The sequence below is a fragment of the Aptenodytes patagonicus genome, chromosome 1 (genome assembly GCF_965638725.1).
Source record: "Aptenodytes patagonicus chromosome 1, bAptPat1.pri.cur, whole genome shotgun sequence".
In the NCBI taxonomy this organism is placed as follows: Eukaryota; Metazoa; Chordata; class Aves; order Sphenisciformes; family Spheniscidae; genus Aptenodytes; species Aptenodytes patagonicus.
Window position 1 is genome coordinate 16,372,091 of NC_134949.1, and position 20,415 is coordinate 16,392,505.

At 43.3% G+C, this 20,415-nt stretch overlaps 1 protein-coding gene across 2 annotated transcripts in view; it reads left to right on the plus strand.

Moving 5' to 3' along the window:
* The window catches only part of ABCD2 (ATP binding cassette subfamily D member 2), a 50,944-nt gene extending 36,262 nt beyond the window's left edge, over nt 1-14,682 (plus strand). For both annotated transcript variants that reach the window (XM_076328884.1, XM_076328890.1), the window contains exons 8-10: nt 6,672-6,756; nt 7,497-7,622; nt 10,224-14,682. In XM_076328884.1, the coding sequence (XP_076184999.1) occupies nt 6,672-6,756; nt 7,497-7,622; nt 10,224-10,434 (422 nt within the window). In that variant the 3' untranslated portion in view covers nt 10,435-14,682. The remainder of the gene's footprint in view (nt 1-6,671; nt 6,757-7,496; nt 7,623-10,223) is intronic.
* Nucleotides 14,683-20,415: the final 5,733 nt, after the last annotated feature.

Below are 20,415 nucleotides of genomic sequence, written 5' to 3' on the forward strand. Positions count from 1 at the left end.
TACACTGGCACAGTAAATGTCAAGATGCTAAAGGTTTCTGTTGCGTCTAAGGAACTGGAGCATTTCATAGCTTTTTTTCCCAAGCATAGCAATAACTTTCATCCTTTTGTTCCCACCAGCCACTAATCTCTAGTTTGAATTTCCTCCCCATCATTATGCTTTTAAAACAGACAGGACAAAGTTGGTAACATTTAGAGAGAAGAAGGAGGATCTTCAAACCCCTCTAAGGAGCTGACGTCGGGAGCGCTGGATGTACCCTGCCTCTCTCTGCCAGCTGTCAGTGCTCCTTTTTGAGAGGGTACTTTGGGTGCATTGCCTTGTAACGTGTGTGCTTCATGTCTCTCAGGATCATTCTGACAATAGAGAGTAGTGCTTCAGCCATTGGGAATCCCAAGGCAATGTCTAAATTCCCATTCCTGGATGGCAGCCTGTTGCTCAGTTCAAAAGGCAGAAGGTGTATTTTATTTTTGAGGTATGCATGGACACTCATCTGGTGTCTTTTCTGCACATTTTAGAGTGGGGAGTAGTAACCATTTACAGCAGCAATTGAATACCTACAGATACTTCTCCACTTCACAATCCTGTTGATAGACTCTTACCTTTCCACGGGTTAATGTTTCTTTGTTAAGAATGTAGTAATGACTGTTGGCCCTCAAGCTGCAACAGAAAATAAGAATCTGCCATCATTCTGATTCATATTATTATTCAGATCTGATATTATGACACAAGGATTGAAAAAGTGGGCAGAGAGCTAAACTCAGTGACCGGAATAATTGCAGAGAAGGCCTCTACTCCCTACACTGACATTATAACTATTCCTGTTAGTATTCCTGAGTCACTTACTTCACTAAGTGAAGTGCCCAGATTACAGAAGAACAAGCAGATGTGTTGGAATGGGGAGCTGGAAAAGGAGGAGCAGTTAAATTGTCAGTGGCAAGAAGCCACTGTGGAGTGTGCATTCATAGCCTGCTGGTACTTGTAGATGTACTGAACAACACATGACCCTCAGCGGCCAAAAGCATATCCCCAGCAGTCTCTGAATGCACATTGTTGTGGTTTATAGCCCTGCAGCTGGAGCATGTAACTGATGATGGGGCAGTTACTGTGCTCCCCGCACGAGATGCCGTTGGCTAGGGTCAGTGTTCTGTATTGCCAAACTGAAACCCCAGGTTTGGATCAGTCTCGCTCTACTTTCTTTGCCAGAAAGTATTTATTGCTGACCCCATTCTTGCTCTTCTGCCTGTCTGACTGCGCATGCGAGACACACACAATCTATAAAAAAGTCTAGAGGACACTGTTGATGTTCACTGGTGCTCTATTGAAACTCCACTTAGGATGAGGGCACACTGTGCAAAAGTCTGCACAAACAAACGTTTAAAAAAAGTGCCTTAGGTACTTTGCAATCTAAAATGACAGAAGTGGGCAAAGCCGGAAAACAGGGGGAGAGATTACCACATACCAGGAAGTTTTTAGGACCATAATACACTTACTTGTTCCCTTTTTTCCTTGGGCATTTGCAGGAGACAAGTGCCAAGGTAGTAGCAGAGAGGAAATCCGTGACATATGATTTGACACGTTACATGGATTTCATATGCTTACATATTCTTTAGAGCTCCCCCAGTCTGGGACAAAGACTCATATTCTGTTTTTTGAACCAGCAAGCCAAAGAAATACTTGTTGAAAGTGAACAATTGAAATTTTTGTTTATGTATAGCTGAATTATTTTTTTTAATTCCAATTTTTATTTTATTCTTTTACTTAAACTCAGATTTTTAAACTAAAATGATTTCTATTAAAAATGGAACTTTCTTCTTTGCAAAATAATGAAAAATCCCACATAAAGCTTGTAGAACAAGGAATTTGCCCCAAACTGTCTTTTTCCTTTTTGCAAACTCCTTTGATGGTTGACAAACACTGGCATTTTCCAATAGAAAAAAGTTTTGCTGAAAAATTGCCAGCAAGTTTCTATATATATTATATACACTTTTTGAAAATGTACATCTGAAACAAAAAAATCAATGAAACCATTTTTAGTTATTCAGATTCTTGTGGATATATGGGATATGTCCATGTTATTTTGAACCGTTTCCATAAACTGTTCTAAGAATGAGCTAACTATCTGTCAATCATTAAGTTATAGAAATCTAATATAATTCTTCAATTTTTTTTTCTGTAGATCCTCTTCTCCTTCAGAGCCTTACCTCTGTGTCTTCCCCTTTCACCTATCCCCTGCAGTATTAAGCCTCTACCAGACAGTAGGCTCCTTAGGGCATGACCCTGTTGTGCTTTAACTGACCACGAATGTCATGTGTGTATAATATGATGCTTTGCAGTTTTGTGTTCTGCTCCCTGTGGGCAATTATGAAAAAGCCACATGGAGCCAGAAGTGCGCAACTCTGACTCAATTTATTTGCCCTGGCATAACTTTATTGTCTTTAGCTGAATTACTTCCACATTGCATCAGTACAAGGGTCACCAGATTCCAAGTGTAAAGTAGCCCACAAGAGCCTGACGTTGTTCTTGTTGCTGCCAATGGCAGAAATTCCTCTCTTTTTCTAGCAATCAGGTTTGACCCAGTTAGGAGTAAATAGAATGGTTACAAGAATAAGTAGCCCAGTTTGGCATTTAGCTTCTGTTACCCTCATGAAACTTTTTTCAGTCGGTAGCAACAGAATACATCAAAACCATCAAAACAACAATCCCCCTCCCCACTACCACCATTCCAGATGTCCCTGAGCCCAAGCCCTAGAAGAACCCAGTGCAATTGCTGTTGACAGTAGCCCCCCTTGCGGCTTGGGGCAGAATTTCCTTCCCACTGAGGCCCACACGATGTTTTTCTCACCTTCTGGATATTAGAGGAATGCCATTTTGTTACTTACCTTTATATTATCAATAGGGTGCACCCACCAACACCTGCAACGTTGCTACCTCTACCAGAACAACAATTTCATACAAAATGAGGGTAGCAAAGAAGATTGTATTCAGCACGGGTGGTGAAAAGGCATGTCCAGAAATCGTGGGTAATAGCATGGAGATGTGCAGTAGATATACATAAAGTGGTTCCTTTTTGACCTGCTTTGAAAATCTGTGTATATTTAGCAAGTGTCAGTCGTGATGCAGCCTTAGGCTGCCGATAGCCTGTCACATGAGAGGAGCCATGAGTACGTGTAGCAGCACACTGAATGCATGACCGAACCTGTCAGGTTGGGGCTGATGACATTACTGAACAAGTTCAACCTGTTTATGGTTTCTCAGCACCCCAGATTATAATTATTCCTCATTATTTTGCACATTTGTCATATCTTTGGGTCTTGTCCAGGGAACCTTTGTGCTAGGCCACATATAAACACACAGACAAGCACATTTCTTCTCTCCGAGATTTTTTTCATCTGATCAGTTTAGCCCTGGATTTGCTTTTGTTACTGGTACCAGCAGGAACTCTGGAGTGCTCTGCCGGCTTTTCCAGTGGCTCTGAAATCCAGAGACAAATCCCTGCAGTGTCATGCTGAGCTGGGGCTCACGCAATTGATGATCTCTTTGTTCCTTCCTCAGCTAAGGATTGCCCCAGCATATTCATCCTGCACAGCACCCGGGCTCTATTCCGTTTTGACAGCTGCCTGGGTGCATACGCTATGCAAAAGGCCTCCATGTTCAAAAACTCACCAGGGGTAGACTCTCTGGCTGTAGTTTGCTGCGGTAGCCTTTTTTTTGTCATGAAGCTGTAACACTCCAGTCCATGTCTGATGAGGTGCATTGGAATGTAGATCTGGAAAAGGAACTTCGTAAGCATATCTTTTTATGGCAGCTGAATGCTCTGTCTTGCATGTAAGTGTGAGAATTCACAAGGATGAAGGATACACAGCACTACAGACCCCAGATGTAACCCTTTTTTAGTTGTCAAATTTAGCTTGCTTTTTCCTTCAGAAAATGGAGGTAAAAGGAACTATAAAAGAAGTCATGCAAGAAAATTAAGTGCTGCTATCGTGAGGCTATCACTAGTTTCTGCTGACAGCTGTATGTATTTCTACTGCTGTTACTCTGCCCCAGCACATTACACATGCTCTTTGTCTTACTGGTTGCAAAAGGCATTTCTGTGACATCCAGTGCTCATCACATCTACATCATACCATGTGCAATCAAAGGCTGCGTGTAAGAAGAAGCTGGGCAAGGAATTTGGACTCTGAAAGCCAGGATTATGTTTGTACCTACTGAGAGATTTGTGCTGCATTCATGGACAAGCCATTTCATTTCTTCATTTGTAAAGTGGATGTAGCTATGGGTGACGTAAGCCATTGACTTGGCTGATATTTTCAGAACACTAACGACCTTAACTGACCTGTGCCATGTCAGCAGGAAGAAAAGAGAAACAAGTAGGTGCATTATTGTTAATGCACAGTAGGGAGTCAGTTTATTGTGAGTTACAATGCCTAAGTGTTCAGACGTTAGAAAATAATTTTTAAAAGGGATAATATTAAAATGGATCCTTCCTTATCTGTTGTTTGAGACATTCCAAGTGGCAAATAGGAAAGTTCAGGGAGGGAGCTGGGCAGGAAGAGACAAGACGCACTTCTAATATTCAGTTAGAATATAAGTTGAAGTGACCGCAGAGATGACCATTGTATCCTGGTAAACGGAGACTAAATCTTACACCTTTAGAGGAAATAATAGAATGATTTTGCTGACAAGATAATGCTGCTTCTTGAACTTCATTCCCTTTTTGTCTTTTAATAAGTCTTTATAAACTCGCTGATCTGGAAGAAACTGTATGAACGCAGGCACTGCTTCCCCAGGCACATGTGCACACATGCACACCCACCCACACCCTAGCTCAGATCCAGATCCCTGAAGCTCGTCTATATTCTCAGCTTAAAAATAACAGAATATAAGCAGCAGCCTGAACGTTGTCTTCAGAAGCATAGTGGTTTCTATGGCTTTCATGAAGGACCATTCCCATCTCTTGCTCCTAGAACCCTTTGCCAAAAAGGAGTGCTCTGGGTGTTTTACAGTCTTTTTTGGAAGCTGAGGGTGTCAGTGGAACAGCACTCCAGCTCTCTGTGTGGTCGCAGCACCAGGACTGCTCAGCAGCAGCCTCTGTGTACCTGTTCCCTTTACCAGAGTTCATCCGAATGGTGATTCGGTTAATCATTACACAACTCCATCTTTGCTAGGAGCCTGCTGATAGAAAGCATTGTATCACAATGTATCACCTGGGGGAGTGCCCACTGGGATCCTTAAACAAGAATGAAAGGAAACTAAGGAAAAACAATAGGATCACTAAAGGTGATGTATTTCTGGTTTTTAAATCTAACTATATACACATATATTAAAAAATCATGAAATTATATTTTACGATTTTATGTAGAGAAAATTCTTGGAATTCAGTCTCTAGCATTATCAATTCCTGTTTTCAGTCACACAACCTCTCACCAGATGCTTCACTGAGGTTTTGTTCAGACCTACCACGCCCTGGTGTAGCACCAAGCATGGGCAGAGCACTCCCCAGCCTCCTGCACCTTCACAAGCCCCACTTATCTCACCTTTGTTCAGGTATCAGAAATGACACAGCCCACCCTCCTTGCTTGACCTTGCTTATAGTCTTTTCTGGCAAATGTTTATTTTCAGTTGGGCAGTGGCAGAAAAGGGTTTTTGGTTGTGTTGTTAATTTTTTAGTCACAGTGCTTCAGGGCTGATTTGGAAAAATGTTCTCTTCCTCCCTCCAGCTGCCTGTCTCATGAATAGATGATCTATTGAGAGAAATGTCTTATCAGATTTTCTCTACATCCACACTCTCCCGTTTCAAAACTCATCTATTTTGCTACTCTATGCATCTGGATTGTTTGATTGAAAACTTATTTTCAGTAGGGTAATTTAGTATTTGAAGTTTTTCATTAGTGGGAATGAATCATGCCAGAGTACTCACAGAAACACCAGTCCACCATAAGATCACAGACAAAATGCATCATGCTCCCGTTGCATGTATCTGAAAGTGATAAGGAAAAAAATCAGTTAGAGGCCGTGCAGAATATTAAATAAGGATACCCAGTGTTATAACAGCTGTGGGTCATTTCTAAATACAAGGTAGTGGGAAGTTTGTATAGAAAATCCTCCCGTCTGTATGCAGTTTTGTATGTTAGCTGCTTGTCTGTGCACACGGAATGCATCCCTGTGTCTGCATCTGTGTTTCTGTTGAGTTTGCTGACAGTTATTCTTTACCTACAGTAGTGAGTGGAGTCCGGCGCTGCTCTTTATGCTTTTTACACTTTATTTCTTTGAATTTGTTTTTAAATTTCCACTCACACTTTTCAAGAAGGAATAACAAATTGTTCTATAAAACAAACACGACAGAATAAAATGATTAGTTATGCACAGGTAAAAGATGTTTTTTCAAAGAGATGGTAAGTAAAGTTTTTTGACAATACCTACATGACCAAGAAGGTTAAATTCCACTTTCAAAATTGACATGATATTTGGGACATTTTTCCAATTGAGTGCCAGTGGAAAGGCATTAAGGTATTTCAGAAGATGTGATCCAGAACCCTGAGCTGTCTCTTCTGCAATGGGAATGCTCTTTATGATTTTGGTTGCAGATTGCAGAGATATTGCAAGTGAAGCTGCATTTCCTTTATAAACTTACAGTGCCCTGACGCGTTTTCTTTGCATTTTTTTGAAAGGCTGGGATGCCGTCATGGATTGGAAAGATGTCTTATCAGGAGGAGAAAAACAAAGGATGGGCATGGCTCGGATGTTTTACCATAAGTAGGCATTTTGATTTGTTCTTTAAGTAGCATCTGAAAATGAGGAAGAGTTTTGCAGGTTTGCTGTAATAGTTTGAGCAGTAGTAGACTATAATCTCCAGGACAATGCAATATGCAATACTGCTAGACGGTTGCATAGGACCGCAGACCTTGTCATTTATTCATACAAGCTCTGCTTCTGGTTTGGGCAATGCTTCTTACTTAAGCTTTGCTTTTGGCAACATAGCATTACATTTTCCAGATATTCCTTTCTTTAACACCTCAGGCACAAACATCTTCCCTGCATCTGTCCTACACATATTGCAGAAGTCTGATGGACTGTTGCAGAGGCTACGGGAGTTTGAAAGCCAAGCTCCGAAACTTTTTTGTTTTGGAGACTGCAAGCACACAAAGGCAGCCCAGGCCATACGTAGCAGTGGATAGAAAGTTTCTGAGTGGGCTGTAGCTACTGCATGACTTGATGACAGGACAGGATAATACTAGGTCAAACTAAAACACAGAAGTTAGATCACTGTGTACTCAGATGGACCAGGAAATAAACCCCATTTTTCCTGGAAGCTGGCTCTGCACCTGAATAATGCATGGAAACTTTATGTTGTTGCTAGCCAGCTTCCAGCTGTAGATGAGAGACAGCTGTCTGGCAAAAATAGCTCTGTCCTTTCTGTTCTGTCAATTAAACATCGTACATGGGAATACTGTCCAAAACGTAGAAGAGTAATGTTCTTTATCTGCTTTTGAAAGGCCGAAATATGCATTGCTGGACGAATGCACGAGTGCTGTAAGCATTGATGTTGAAGGAAAGATATTCCAAGCTGCAAAAGCTGCTGGGATATCCCTGCTTTCTATAACACACAGACCTTCTCTTTGGTAAGTATGTGCAGGGATTTATCATGGTCCTTGCTTTTACCTTTCTGACAGGCGGTGGATTGGCCTTTATTCTTCGTACTAGGGCAGTTGTTTAATCAAGATCTACTGCACTTTCTAAGATAACTTGTCTACAATAATAGTGATGTAAATGCATTTAGCACTGATTTTTTTCATTCTTTGACACATATTTATTCCTCCCTCTTTTTTTTTTTAAAATGTGTTCCAGTTATTAACTATTACTGCATCATGCAGGTGTCTAAGAGGCAATTAATTAGTCCTCCACACCACAGCCACAACAGATATCACCAGATTATTCTGTAAATGTGACAAGATACATGAGCTGTCCTGAGGAAGTTTACCGGGGCAGGGAGAAGATGGGAAACATGGCAAGTGGTTAAACTACTCTTTGTTCTTCCACAGGAATAATACATCTGGTGTTTTAACTTCTGTTGTGTCCTCTATCTGCAGGGTTTGTGAGCTTTCAAAATTTGGTTGTCTACTAAAAAAAGAAATATTGGAATTCTGAGAAACATCATTCTAGTGAGGGAGTACTAAGTATGGAAGAGTCCCTCAAAGGAAATAAATGTAGTTACTGAATACATAAAACAATTAAATACTTTAAAGGGCAACAGGAGATCAAGAAGGTGTAAGCAGAGACTATTTGTTCTGAAGTCCTTGATCTCTACTGTCAGACTGTTTGCTTTTTTTAAACTGATGACAAAAAATGCATTACCAGTCTGTTGCCTCAAAGGAAAGAAATTGTGTCAGTGTCTGCTTCTCTGAAAAAGAACAGTTTTCCCAGCATTTCTCCTTCCTCTGTGTAGATGGTGACAGTGGAAACGGCTTTTGTTGGATCAGGACCTAAATGTTATGAAAAAATGGGTATTCTGATTGATAGGAAAAAAAAGTCACATAGACATTTGGTTTTAAAATAATTTAAATTTAAAAAGAAAAGTAGTATTTAAATTTTGTAAAGTTTGGCATTATTTTAAAACCACTGCTCAGGAAAACAGGTATTTGAGAGCATCTCATCTATAAATAATGAGGATGCAGAGGGAAGTTATGCAAAAGAACTTGTGAGAAAGATCTTTGAGTTCAGTTTCCTACCGACATTTCTTGTTTCCTAGTACTAGTGCTATTCAGGAAGGTTTGGGATTGTTCTTGTAACCTCCACAGTATTACTGAAATTATCAGAAATCTGGTGATTTGTGGGGTTCTGGAGAAGTAAACAGCAGTGCTGAGTATTTAGAGAGAAGCATCAAATGCCTTTAAGATAGATATGCTTCCACAGGGACTGCACTGCATAGACAAAAACTGGGTTCACATGCTGTTTTCTCCTCCTCGAGATTATACCAGGAAATATTTGCTCTTTTAATCACAATATTAGCTACTTTCCTAGACCACAAACATTGGACGTCTCAATTAGCTATCTTAGCTTCTGATTTTTTGGGGTTTTGGTGGGGGAAAAATAGAAGGATAGGTTAAGCATTTGGTGTCACAAAGAATAATACGCAAGAAGTGGTGAATACAAGCCTGGAGTTGAATCTTTTTTGAGTCCCATGTCATAAGCTACTGAGTTTATTAAACTGTCACATTCCCTGGATGGGATTTATAATCACTGTTTTATGATGCGTCTCATCTTCTATAATTTATAGTGATAAATTACACAGTTTCACCAGCAGCTCTGAGGGAACTCTCTGCTCTTCCTCTTGCACCTCCTGATAAATGTCTTGTCAGGTCTTGACAAACTCCACATGTACGCCTTTGAATATTTTTGGTGCACACACCCTGATACTCACTGGAATATCTGTGACTCCTACACAGACTTTTTTATTTTGGCCCCTTACAAGCTGAACCATGTTTTAGGACTGGAGGTTTCTTTAGCCAGCCTTATAAGATGCAGGGGAACAAACTGAGGTGTAATTTGAACAAACTAGAGTTTTATCAGTAGCATCAGGTGCAACATGCCTGCCTGAATGTATTTTCTGCTAAGGAGGTAAAATGTCTCTCAGAAAGCAAAGTAAATAAAATAAACTGGGACTAGCATTCCTGGGGGAGAAGGGAGCCTTGTCTGCTGCTGCTGTTTGAGCTCCTGGAGGAAAAGGAGTCTGGTGGAGTTGCAGTGAAGGCAACTCCAGACAATGTTTCTAAGAGGGAGGCAGAAAGAGGGAGGCCACCACCTTGGCCAGGGACAGCAGATGATGAGGGGACCCTCCACAGCCCTGCTGCCGGCTCCTGCCAGCATCACTGCAGGTGAGGGCCTCGGAGAGCCCGGCCGTGCAGGCTGCTTGAGGCAATGACCGCCCCAGCTGGGGAGCCCACACCGGTGCTGATAGCTTACAGCTGGCACCTCACTGCTGAATTTCACTAGATGGCCTAGGGAGGTCCTGGTGACAGGCTTTGAGATACCCAAATCCCTTATGAAAGAGTGTCCTGGGATTATGAGTCACTGAGAAAAAGTCTTACCCAGTGATCCAAAACGGGACAATTCTCAACTTCCTGAGAGGCACCATTGGAAAGAGACACAGACATCCAAATTTGCGTGCAGAAATGAACCATCTGTTCCCTGAGCCATTACTAACGTTTTAATTTGTACTGCAGGAAGTACCACACTCACTTGCTGCAGTTTGACGGAGAAGGCGGCTGGCGTTTCGAGCAGTTGGACACCGCTATCCGTTTATCACTGAGTGAGGAAAAACAGAGACTGGAATCCCAACTTGCAGGAATTCCTAAAATGCAGCAGAGACTGAATGAACTGTGTAAAATCTTGGGAGAAGACTCAGTGCTTAAAACAATGGACAAAGAGGAATAAATAATTTATGTTTTATGTTTTTAAAAGTATTTTTTTAGTTAAAAGCATTACAAATTCAGCCATTATCCTTTGCATGCATTGTGATAGAGGCTTAGAGCATAGAGAAAAACAGCCAGCAGAAAATAATGCTCTGAATGCTATGTAAGACTTTAGCATTTTAGTATTAAGGAAGAAAGTGGTTGAACGGTGAAAAGAAAATAAGCAAGTGCACAGAGTATAAGATTAGTCATAGCAGCTTATGTTAATTCTTAGTGAAAGCCTGATTCACTGCAAAAAACTACCAACACACTTAGGATTTGTTGGTGAATTTTTGCCTAAGACTTGGCCTGCAGAATGTGCTCTTGTACCAGGTCACTGTGTGCGTATGATATGCCTGCTACGCAGAGCAAACATGGCATGAAACTCAGGCATGGAGCACAGCAGAGGCAGCATCTGGGTGAGTATGCAGATGCATGCAAAAATCTCATTTGGGTATAAGAAACATTCTTTCAGCCTATGTAAAACCAAACTCCCGTTCTACTACTGAATCGCATACACACCTTTACCTGCATCTCTGTAGCAAATAACGTAATAGGCTGACCAGAAGACAACTGTCTAAGCAACCCACTGCCCTCGCGACAGAGAAGCAGGGATAGAGCTAAATAATGTAATATACTTGTGCTGTACTTTATGCTATTATGCATCGCTTCAGAGGCTCTTTACCCTTCATGATACATCAGTTCCTTTCGGGGATTATTTTTGTTCCCTATTTAGTAACCTCTGGTGGGGGGGGATGGAGCACTGGGCCTGGCATGAAATGACTTAATTTTCACTTGACTAAGTCATTCATCTGCTCCATGGGTCTGGTCCAGCTGGCATCCATCTCTGACCCAGTTCCTCTGTTGGTAAAATCACAATACAGACACTTGTTTGTTCCATGAGATGCTTTGTGACGGGAAGGACTGTAGGAGAGGAAAATGTCAGTTTCTAACAATACACTGAATTCTCAGGCATGGCTGTCCTGCCAATTAAAATGCTCAGCACTTACAAAGGTCTGTGAAAAGTTAGAGCATTTTGTAACCACTAATTAATATGCCTGCCATATTTTGGTAGAGTGGCTGAACACTGCCCTCCCTGTGAGCAAACGCACCAGTTAACAGCTTTGCTTTCAGATGCACTCACTGATTGTCCCATCTGCTTTTCAGTTTGGTAGGAACCTGGTCCTCAGTAAGTCAGAAGGTGCTTTAAACAGAGACCCCTAAGACACTGCTGGCCTGAGTGCCTTGCCGGAGGCAAAACCCCGTGAATTAGAAATAAAGACGTGAATGGATTTAAGAGCTCCTGATCTGCTCTCTCTGACTGCAAGTGCACAGCAAATGGGCAGCTTGGGAGTGAAGGTCAGGAGGGGTAAGAGGCTTTGCAGATGGGTAAATGAGCCTTAGCCGAGATGTAGCAATCCTAAAGTTTGTTGGTTCTTTTTTTCCTAGAAGTGTGATTCCTTAGAAGATTTCTGTCTGGTGTGCTTAGTCTGAGAGGGGCAATGCATAAGCTGCTAAGAACTGTTGAGAGAGGAGAAATATTTTGGGGGTATTTGCTGAACTGGGAATGTTTGAGCACCCTGAAGTTAATATAAACTGTTCCCGTTTTCTGATTGCTTCAAGAGCAAGGAGAAGGTGAATTAACTCCATCTGCCAAATCCCAGTCCAGTGCACTAACCATTAGCCCATCTTCCTTCTCACTGTGTGCTCATCTTGCTGCTTGGTATGGCACTTGCACCAGAAAATGAAATAAGTCTGCTCCCTGTCCTGCTCCTCCAGAGTCTGTGGCTTGAATGTAACCCTGTAACTTGTCCTGGTGACAACAGTTTGTTACTCTAACTAGTTTTCTCTGTAGAGTCCCCTGGGACATCTCACTGACACAGAAAGGAATGCTCTTGGGAACCTTTGAAAGGGATGAGAAATTAAGGTTCAAGATAATAAGATGTATTGTAAAGTGCAGACTGGAGGTCACTGCTGTGGTGGATGACATGTGCATGCATTTTAATTTGCAAGTGTCTCTGCTTGTCCCTCTCCCTGAAGGCTAGCTTTCCTCCTTCTCATCTTCAAAGAAAAATTCAAAAATGCTAAGGAGAAAAAGAAGTCGGCCAAGAATCTGTTCTCAGTGAGCGTAAATGAGATGACTGATGATTTTAAAGGCTTGCATGTTTCTGAGTTATGTTTCTCTAAAATGGTGATGAATCAGGCACACCCCATATGCATGCCCTTGTCCCAGCTGCAGCGTATCCATCTGCTAGTGCAAAGCAGCCACAAAGCCACCTTTCCACAAGCCTCTCCTAAGGCAGGAGCTGAGGTCGAGGAAGGGGCATTAGTGATCCCCACCCCGCTGTTAAGCGCTTTACCATGTGGCTGGGAGCTAAACCGGGGTTGTCTGGTCCCTGAATGAGGAGGACACTGAAAAGTGCTCTGAACAATTGGCCCAATTCGGCACAGGTCCAGATATGGCCCTGCATGCTCCCAGCCTCCCACCAAAGCTCTGCCACGGCACTTGACTTGTTGGGAGCCATTATGGGCAAGTGCAGCGCCTGAAATCTGCTGTACCGCCTTGCAGAGATCGAAGGTGGCCATCCCTCACAGCACAACAGAAACACATCTTCTGAGGAAACTGTGTTTAGAAGAAGAAAGTTTGTTTGCTGGTTTTTTTAAATGAGATTATGCGTAAAACTTACAAAAGATACTGATGAAATTTTAATGAAAACTGAAATCGCACCAGGATCAAGGTAATAGTATTTTCCTTGAAGTTCGATATATATTTCTTGGATCCAGTAATAGACTTAACCATTCCCATTCAGTAATATAGCATAAAATATCCCAGCATCTCACTCGGCTATTTACATTCTTGTAGGCATGACAAGAACATCAGAGGCTGGTATGAGAAAAACGCCTTCTCTAAATAGGAACTTTCTGAGTAATACCGAGCCAGTTTTAGAAGGATTTTCTATACTGGTGGCTCTTTATTTTTAAAGTTAGTTTTGTGGCTGGAGGAGAGGCTGCCCTGGAGATTTTCTCTGCAAACTTTCCGAGTTGTTCCAAGGGCTAATTGAGACGGGAGTCTCCAGTTCTTTTTCTGGTGAGTTTTACCTCTGGTGTAATACAGGCATAAGCCAGCTCATTTTGTGCTGCTTCGGAGCCAGCCGTGAAAGCACGAGCAGAGGTGCACGCTCCCTGCCAGGGAATAGCTCAGGGAGACTGTTCTGGAGCCGAGGCACGGGGAGCACTTGGCCCTTGCAGTGCGAGAAGAGCAGAGCAGGGCAGGATGCCCTGGTGGAATCCTTTTTCGTGGTGCAATGAGAGCTGCTCATCAATGTTCATTCCCTTTCTGGCGTTCAGGAGCTGTGACTCCCCGGGAGGCCGAGGAAGAGAATTTTTGGCTTTCCTTCTGCCTGTCATCTAGCTGGAGCTAGCCAGATCCAGCCTGTTGTGTCACAGCATCTATGCATTCAGGGCTGGATACTGCAAAGTGCTCAGTGCCCCTAGCCTCCTGTGAGCACCCTCTCATCCCCCAGGACTCAGGGCAGACTGGACTTGCCTGGATCTACATCCTAGAGGAGCACAGGTGCTGAGCAGAATTCATACCAGTCTCAGGCATGGAGTAACTGTACAATAAAAATATGAATTGTCCACATCAGTTCCTTCAGATAATGTCGGGATTTTTTGCAAGAATCTTCAGAATGGGAGGACACGTTTTTTGTGCATGGGATTTCAGTATTTTAACCTAGGAGGAGTTTGTTCTCCACTTAGTTTTGGGACCAGACTCATTGCTGTTTTAGACTTGGAAGCCCTCCTTCTGCAGGGGTAGAAAACCCCACATATCTTTTAAAGGAGTTTTTTGAAACCAGTGGGATTTGTATTTGAGTGAGGAATGAAGGACTGGGTATTCAATGGGATATTTTAGGGAAAATTGCAATAAAAATTATATCCTAAAGCAAATGAACACATCTATAGTCCCCTCAATATGTCTAAATGATGATAATGCATGTCAAAGTCAAGTTTACGAGCCTGTGATCAGAGATTTCAATCGTATATAGAATGAAATCCCCCTACTGAGCTGTTCATGAAGCTTAAGAGAACTGAACTGCTAATTGAATGTCTTTGTTTTGTTTATGTTTGATAGTAATGCCTTTTAAGAGCAGACAATTTATAAAGCAATAAATTATGCTTTACAGTTGTAATTTATTCCAACCTCAAATAAAACATGTTGCATTTACTTTGAGTTTACAGTGTTCCTTATGAATCATTCACAAAGCAGCCAGGACCTGCCTGCGTGTGCTCTGGGACCCCCTTCCCATCCCTCGTTTCTGCGATGGGGCAGGAGAGCTTGGGGTGGATGTTGCATGTTTGCAGGTTAAAACAGCGTTTCATTCCTAGATCAGGCTGGTGTCAAAGGCTGCTGTGAGGTTTCTCATGTCTCATGCCCATCCACTTCAGCGTGGACCTGATTCATGACAGGAAGGTGACGAGAGCTGCCACCACTTGCTGGGGAATTCTGCAGGGAGGCTGGGCACTGAGCAATGTGCCAGAGGACGGTGTCACTAGCCCAACATCGGGTGGCCTCAGCAGCATCGCTCCCAAAGGTTGTTATTATGGTCTTTGTAAGATAAAAAGTTATGCATAAAGCATCAATGTCACAAATATTACAAGCAAGTGCCCATGTTGGCCTAGAAAATGAGAGGTTTTTTTTTCTTGGGGATTAAGACAAAAAATACAGTCTTTTTAGCCCTTCAGCCTACCAGGAGTATGAGGACATCAGTTGACTCCTTAGCACCCAGAGCTGGCTTGTGTCTAGCCCCTTCCCAGCTGGGTGGCAGGGGATGGTGAGGTACTGTGTGGTGGTACAGAACCTGGATTATGCCGTTGAGGAGCCCATGGCGATGGTGGTCACTTCAGAACTAGATCCTTATGTGTGACTGAAGGCCTGTCCCTCGTGCCTCCCTTCCAGCTACTGCACCCGCTCAGAGGGAGAGCACCAACAGAGAGCGAAGTCCAGGACACGAGCCATGAGAAATGCATTTTTGGGGGTCTCTGGGCGGCTGTTGGACACACTGGGGCTCATATATCAGACCAGGAGGAGACAGGTTATATTGTAGTGGGGGAGGTGAGCTGAGAGCTGCGAGGTTGCACCTAAGTTTCACTTTTTTTGGTAAGACATGCTTTGGTGTCTGCTCTTTGGAGAGCATTCCTGCTTTCTGATCAGGCCACCAGAGGACTGGTGCCATGTGTTCGCTGTGAAGTGCTGGAGCCCTGAGCCTCTGCCCAAGGGTTAAGTATTCCCAGAAGAGACAGGACAGCAAGGCTCGTATCACGGGAGCAAAAAGGACTCAGGAAATATTCAGAGCAGAGGTGTTCAAAGACTTTCCACAGGTGAAATTTTCTAGTAAGTGGGGAATATCTGGAAGAACACCTTACGCTGTCTCTCTATGGCCCTATTTCTGATTATGGCTCATTCTGCAGCACCTGCTTTGTATTTTTTAAATTCGTGTCTTTAACCTCATGTAAGTGAGACCATCTGTGAGAAGGTAACAGTGACGTATTAAAAATACTGCACCCACCCAGTGCAAGTTTGATGTGTATGAACAATTTGTTTTTAAACAGGTAATTAAAAAAGGGAGAAAGAGATTGTGATGGTGGCCTATGTAGAGCTGAGGAGCCAGCTGGGTCCTGGGGCTGAGCCCCCAGTGAGAAACCGGGTTGGGATGAGGCCTGGGAAAAACCAATCCAAGAGAGCCCATGGGAGGAGCCAGGAGTTGGAAAAAGGGAATAATGAAACCTGTCTTGGACATAAAATGATTATGCAATGGCACATTACTTTTCTTCTGTTGTCATCAAACATATAGAGACAAGCTGGCCCTGTGTCCTGGTTTCGGCAGGGATAGAGTTAATTTCCTTCCTAGTAGCTGGTACAGTGCTGTGTTTTGGATTTAGGATGAGAACAAAGCTGATAACACACCGATGTTTTAGTTGTTGCTAGGTAATGCTTACACTAGCCAAGGACTTTTTAGTTTTCCATGCTCTACCGACTGAGAAGGCTGCAGGTGCACAAGAAGCTGGGAGGGGGCACAGCCAAACTGGCCAAAGGGACATTCCATACCATGTGACGTCATGCTCAGTACATAAACTGGGGAAAGCTGGCCGGGGGGGCCGCTGCTCGGGGACTGGCTGGGCATCGGTCGGCGGGTGGTGAGCAACTGTACTGTGCATCACTTGCTTTGTGTATTATTATTATTATCATATTATTATTATCATCATGTTATTATTATTATTATTATTATTATTATTATTATTTTATTTCAATTATTAAACTGTTTTTATCTCAACCCACGAGTTTTTCTCACTTGTGCTCTTCCAATTCTCTCCCCCATCCCACCAGGTGGGGGGAGTGAGCGAGTGGCTGCGTGGTGCTCAGTTGCCGACTGAGGTTAAACCACGACACCCTGACACAGCATTTGTAGGATAACACAAACAACAACAGAAACAAAAATGTTAATTTATTGATCAATTTTAGCATGAAAATTGTCATGAAAGTTACTTAGATTGAAATGTCATTGAAAGAGAGTTTGTTGTGTTTTAGAGCTGCATTTCAAATAAATCAGATTCATAATGCTTTTCCCAAATGGGTCTTTGGGAAGTAGAAATTATTCTCACCATAAATGATAAGCAAGATATTGAAGCAAACCCAACCTATTTAATATTTAAAGCAACCAAAAAAATTGCACTCTAATTCTAATATTCTTGTCCTCTGTATCTCAGTTAAAATGTTCTTCTCCTCAGTTATAGCCACACTGTGCTATAAATACGTGAAATTTATGAGAGACACCTCTATCAGTTGGTGTTTCCTGTGCCGGTGTGTTTGGAGATCTTTATCCTTATTATACAGGTTGCACTAAGTCTTCCTTCCCACCCTTTTGGCCTGCTTTCTGTCCCCGCCGGGATGGGTGCAGCGCTGAGACATCCGGGTGCTGGTGCCCTCCTCCCGGGGAAATGCACTGCGTAAACCTGTGGGTGAGCAGGAGAAGTCCTTGAGCATCTCACGGCCAGACCTTGCAAATGTTTTTTATAGGTAGTCAGCAAAAACCTTTAGGAAAAGTCTTAAGAAATAATGTCTGCGCAACTAAAATGATCACTAGCTAACAAGGTACTAACGCAAGGTACTAAAGTGCAACAACTAGTAGTGATAAAGCTGGGCTTTGCTAGATGTATGCTCATAATAATAGGACATCCTGCACTGAGCAAACACATCCCAGTGTCAGTTTATGCCTGCAATGCCAGGGTGGTTTAAAAGTTATACAGCTCATACTCATGAAAAATGAATAATCCTCTTCTAATCCTAGCAAGCGATCATCAAAAACACACAACTGCCTTTCATAATGTCCTTTGGAGTATTTCTAGGTAACCCATAAATATAATCAATTCTTCAATAATGACATGCCTTGCCTAAGCTCTGCTATTCAATCAAAAATCCCTTTATATCCAGTATGAAATGGCAGCCACAGAAGCAAAATTATGAAAATCCCCATTTCCTTGCTAGTGCAAAATGAGCATACAAGGAGGCGCTGTTGCAGTCTCTTGCTAGCCTATTTTTATGCCGTAATCACGTTACAGAGAATTCAACCCCTGTCTAATTGCTAATCTTTGCTTCTGTATGTGCCATATGGCTCATTGCTGAGCATCAGAGGATGAGGACTCTGTTTATTAGACTCTTCTTGCTTATGTTATTATGGGTGAAAAAAAAGAGTGATTAATGCATTTCATGCCAAGATGAAAGCGGAGGCAAGGTAGGCCGGCCTGGGAGAATGACTGCACTTCCTTTGTAAGGACTTACTTCCAGGGACTCCTGAAGGGAGGTTCAATTCCTCTTTCAAGTCATGGGCTGAAAACTGCTTGTCTGAGAGAGGTTTTAATTAACAACCAGGAAAAAAAACCCTGGTGGCATCATCAGTTTTAAAGGTATTAAAAAATGTCTGTTTCTTGAAAATGAGCCTGCTAGATGTTCCCTTAATCAATCTGATCTGGCTTTGTCAATCACTTGTGATCCGCTCGCCCTGCTCCGACGCTGGGCTGCTCCACGAGGATGGAGCCATGCCGGTGAGGGCTGCGCGGCACGGCTCCCCATGGGACACCACCAACGCGGCTGCTCCTCTGCCCCGCTGAGGGCCTCTGGGAAATGCAAGGTTATTGCACCAGCATGGGCTCCAACCTCCCCAAACCCCTTCTCCTCCAACCAAGGATTATTTATTAAAAAACAATCTTCTCACTGTCTTGGCTTTAACTCCTGTTCTGCCTGTCAAAGTTTCCAGCGGAGGCTGGAGTTCCCAGGGGCACCTTAAAGACAAACTGGATCAGATGGGCCAAAGCATGCTCTTACCTAGGACATAGTTCAGGGGTGTACCATCAAATACCTGCCTAGCCTGCCATGACGTGTAAAGCCATGTTCAAAGTGTTTTGGTTTGTTTGTTAAAGCCATGCTTGAAGGTGTGTGTTTACTTTGCTAATTCAGAGCCTTACGCTGCTGCAAAAGACATAAATGAGATGCAGAAGTTGGAAGTAGACAACTTCAGGCTCGAATGAAGCCAGGACAGGTTTTGCTTCTGATGGGTGCTGGGGTGCTCCAGCAGAAAGTGCCTGTCTGGCGTAGGGCGTTGTTTGATGGCATCTATGGCTTGTGTTAGGCGGTGCCAAAACAGCCCCTCCTGGCCGATGGGTAATTATGAAAGCGGGAACTCCAGTGCTGCTGGAGTCAACAGGGCTGCAACGCCTCGTCCTTTCATGGACAACTTGGCCAGCATGCTGAAAGCCACTGCAGAGAAAAGCTACTTGTGAGTTTGGGAGGAAAGGCCTGAAGACCTGGAGCCATGACGGATGAGTCTCTCCAGCTCTTTTCCTGCATTCATAGGTGGGCGAGTACAGACAGACTCAAGCTGCCCTGCCCTGGCACCCATGAAAGCCCATTTAGCCAACATTGCCCACCTCGAAAAGGCACTTCTTCACGCAGGAGCTGCCCTGCATTACCCAGTGCCAGGCTGAACACGACACTGGGCTGCACTAAACACAGCGCTGGGCTGCCTCCAGATCAGAGAAGGCTCCTGCCGTGCCAGCCTGGAGACCTCTGCTGTCTGCATCCACCTGCCCAAACAGGTCTTAAACTGGCCGTAATCTGGGTTTGTGCTCTAATCCCATCTGACCGTCATGATCTTTTCAGGTTTTTTGGATTTCTTGTGGGTCAAGGCAGAAGAGGCAAGTCCGCACACTCTCCTGAAGAATAAGGCACGTGTGAGCAGAAACTATTTGCTTTGTTGCACTTGAAGCTGAGTCCTCATCCACAGCGGGCTTGGGTGGGGGCGAGAACAGAGATCTGTCGCATGCCGTGGAGACCTTACGGTCTTAGAGTTTCATCACAAATGCACTTCATCAGCATGCAGGAACACTTAAGAGCTGGGAGAGCTCATCACCTATGTCTTGCTTCATTTACCTCAATCAGTTTCTCCTGCAGTTGGCTGAGCACCAGATTCAGGCACAAATACACAAGCTTTTGTGCGGTCTTATAGGCTCAGATTTCCTGTTCCACGTGTAATGCTAAGCCTCAGGAATCCTCTTTGGAAAGTGCTGCTAAATCTCCAGTCCAGTGGGCTTCTGGCAGGAAAGAAAGGTGATGCCGAGTTGAACACCACGTTGAGTAGTGGAGCCAAATTTATTCCCAGTAAAATGCAGGGCATGTCAGGGAAACCAAACAAAACAAATGTTTGATCTGTGAAGCTTAGAGTCATCAGGCATCTCTAGCTGTTCTTAAAAGGTTTCCTTAATGACGCTGATTAGATTATTAGAGAGGAACTTGCAAGAACCCATGTTACTGCTGAGTTTGCAGACTCCTATCAGCATTGCATTGCCAAGGTTTGCTCCTGAGCCAGGCTTGCTTGCTTTGCAGGATAGCTAGAGTAGTTTTATTGGCAAG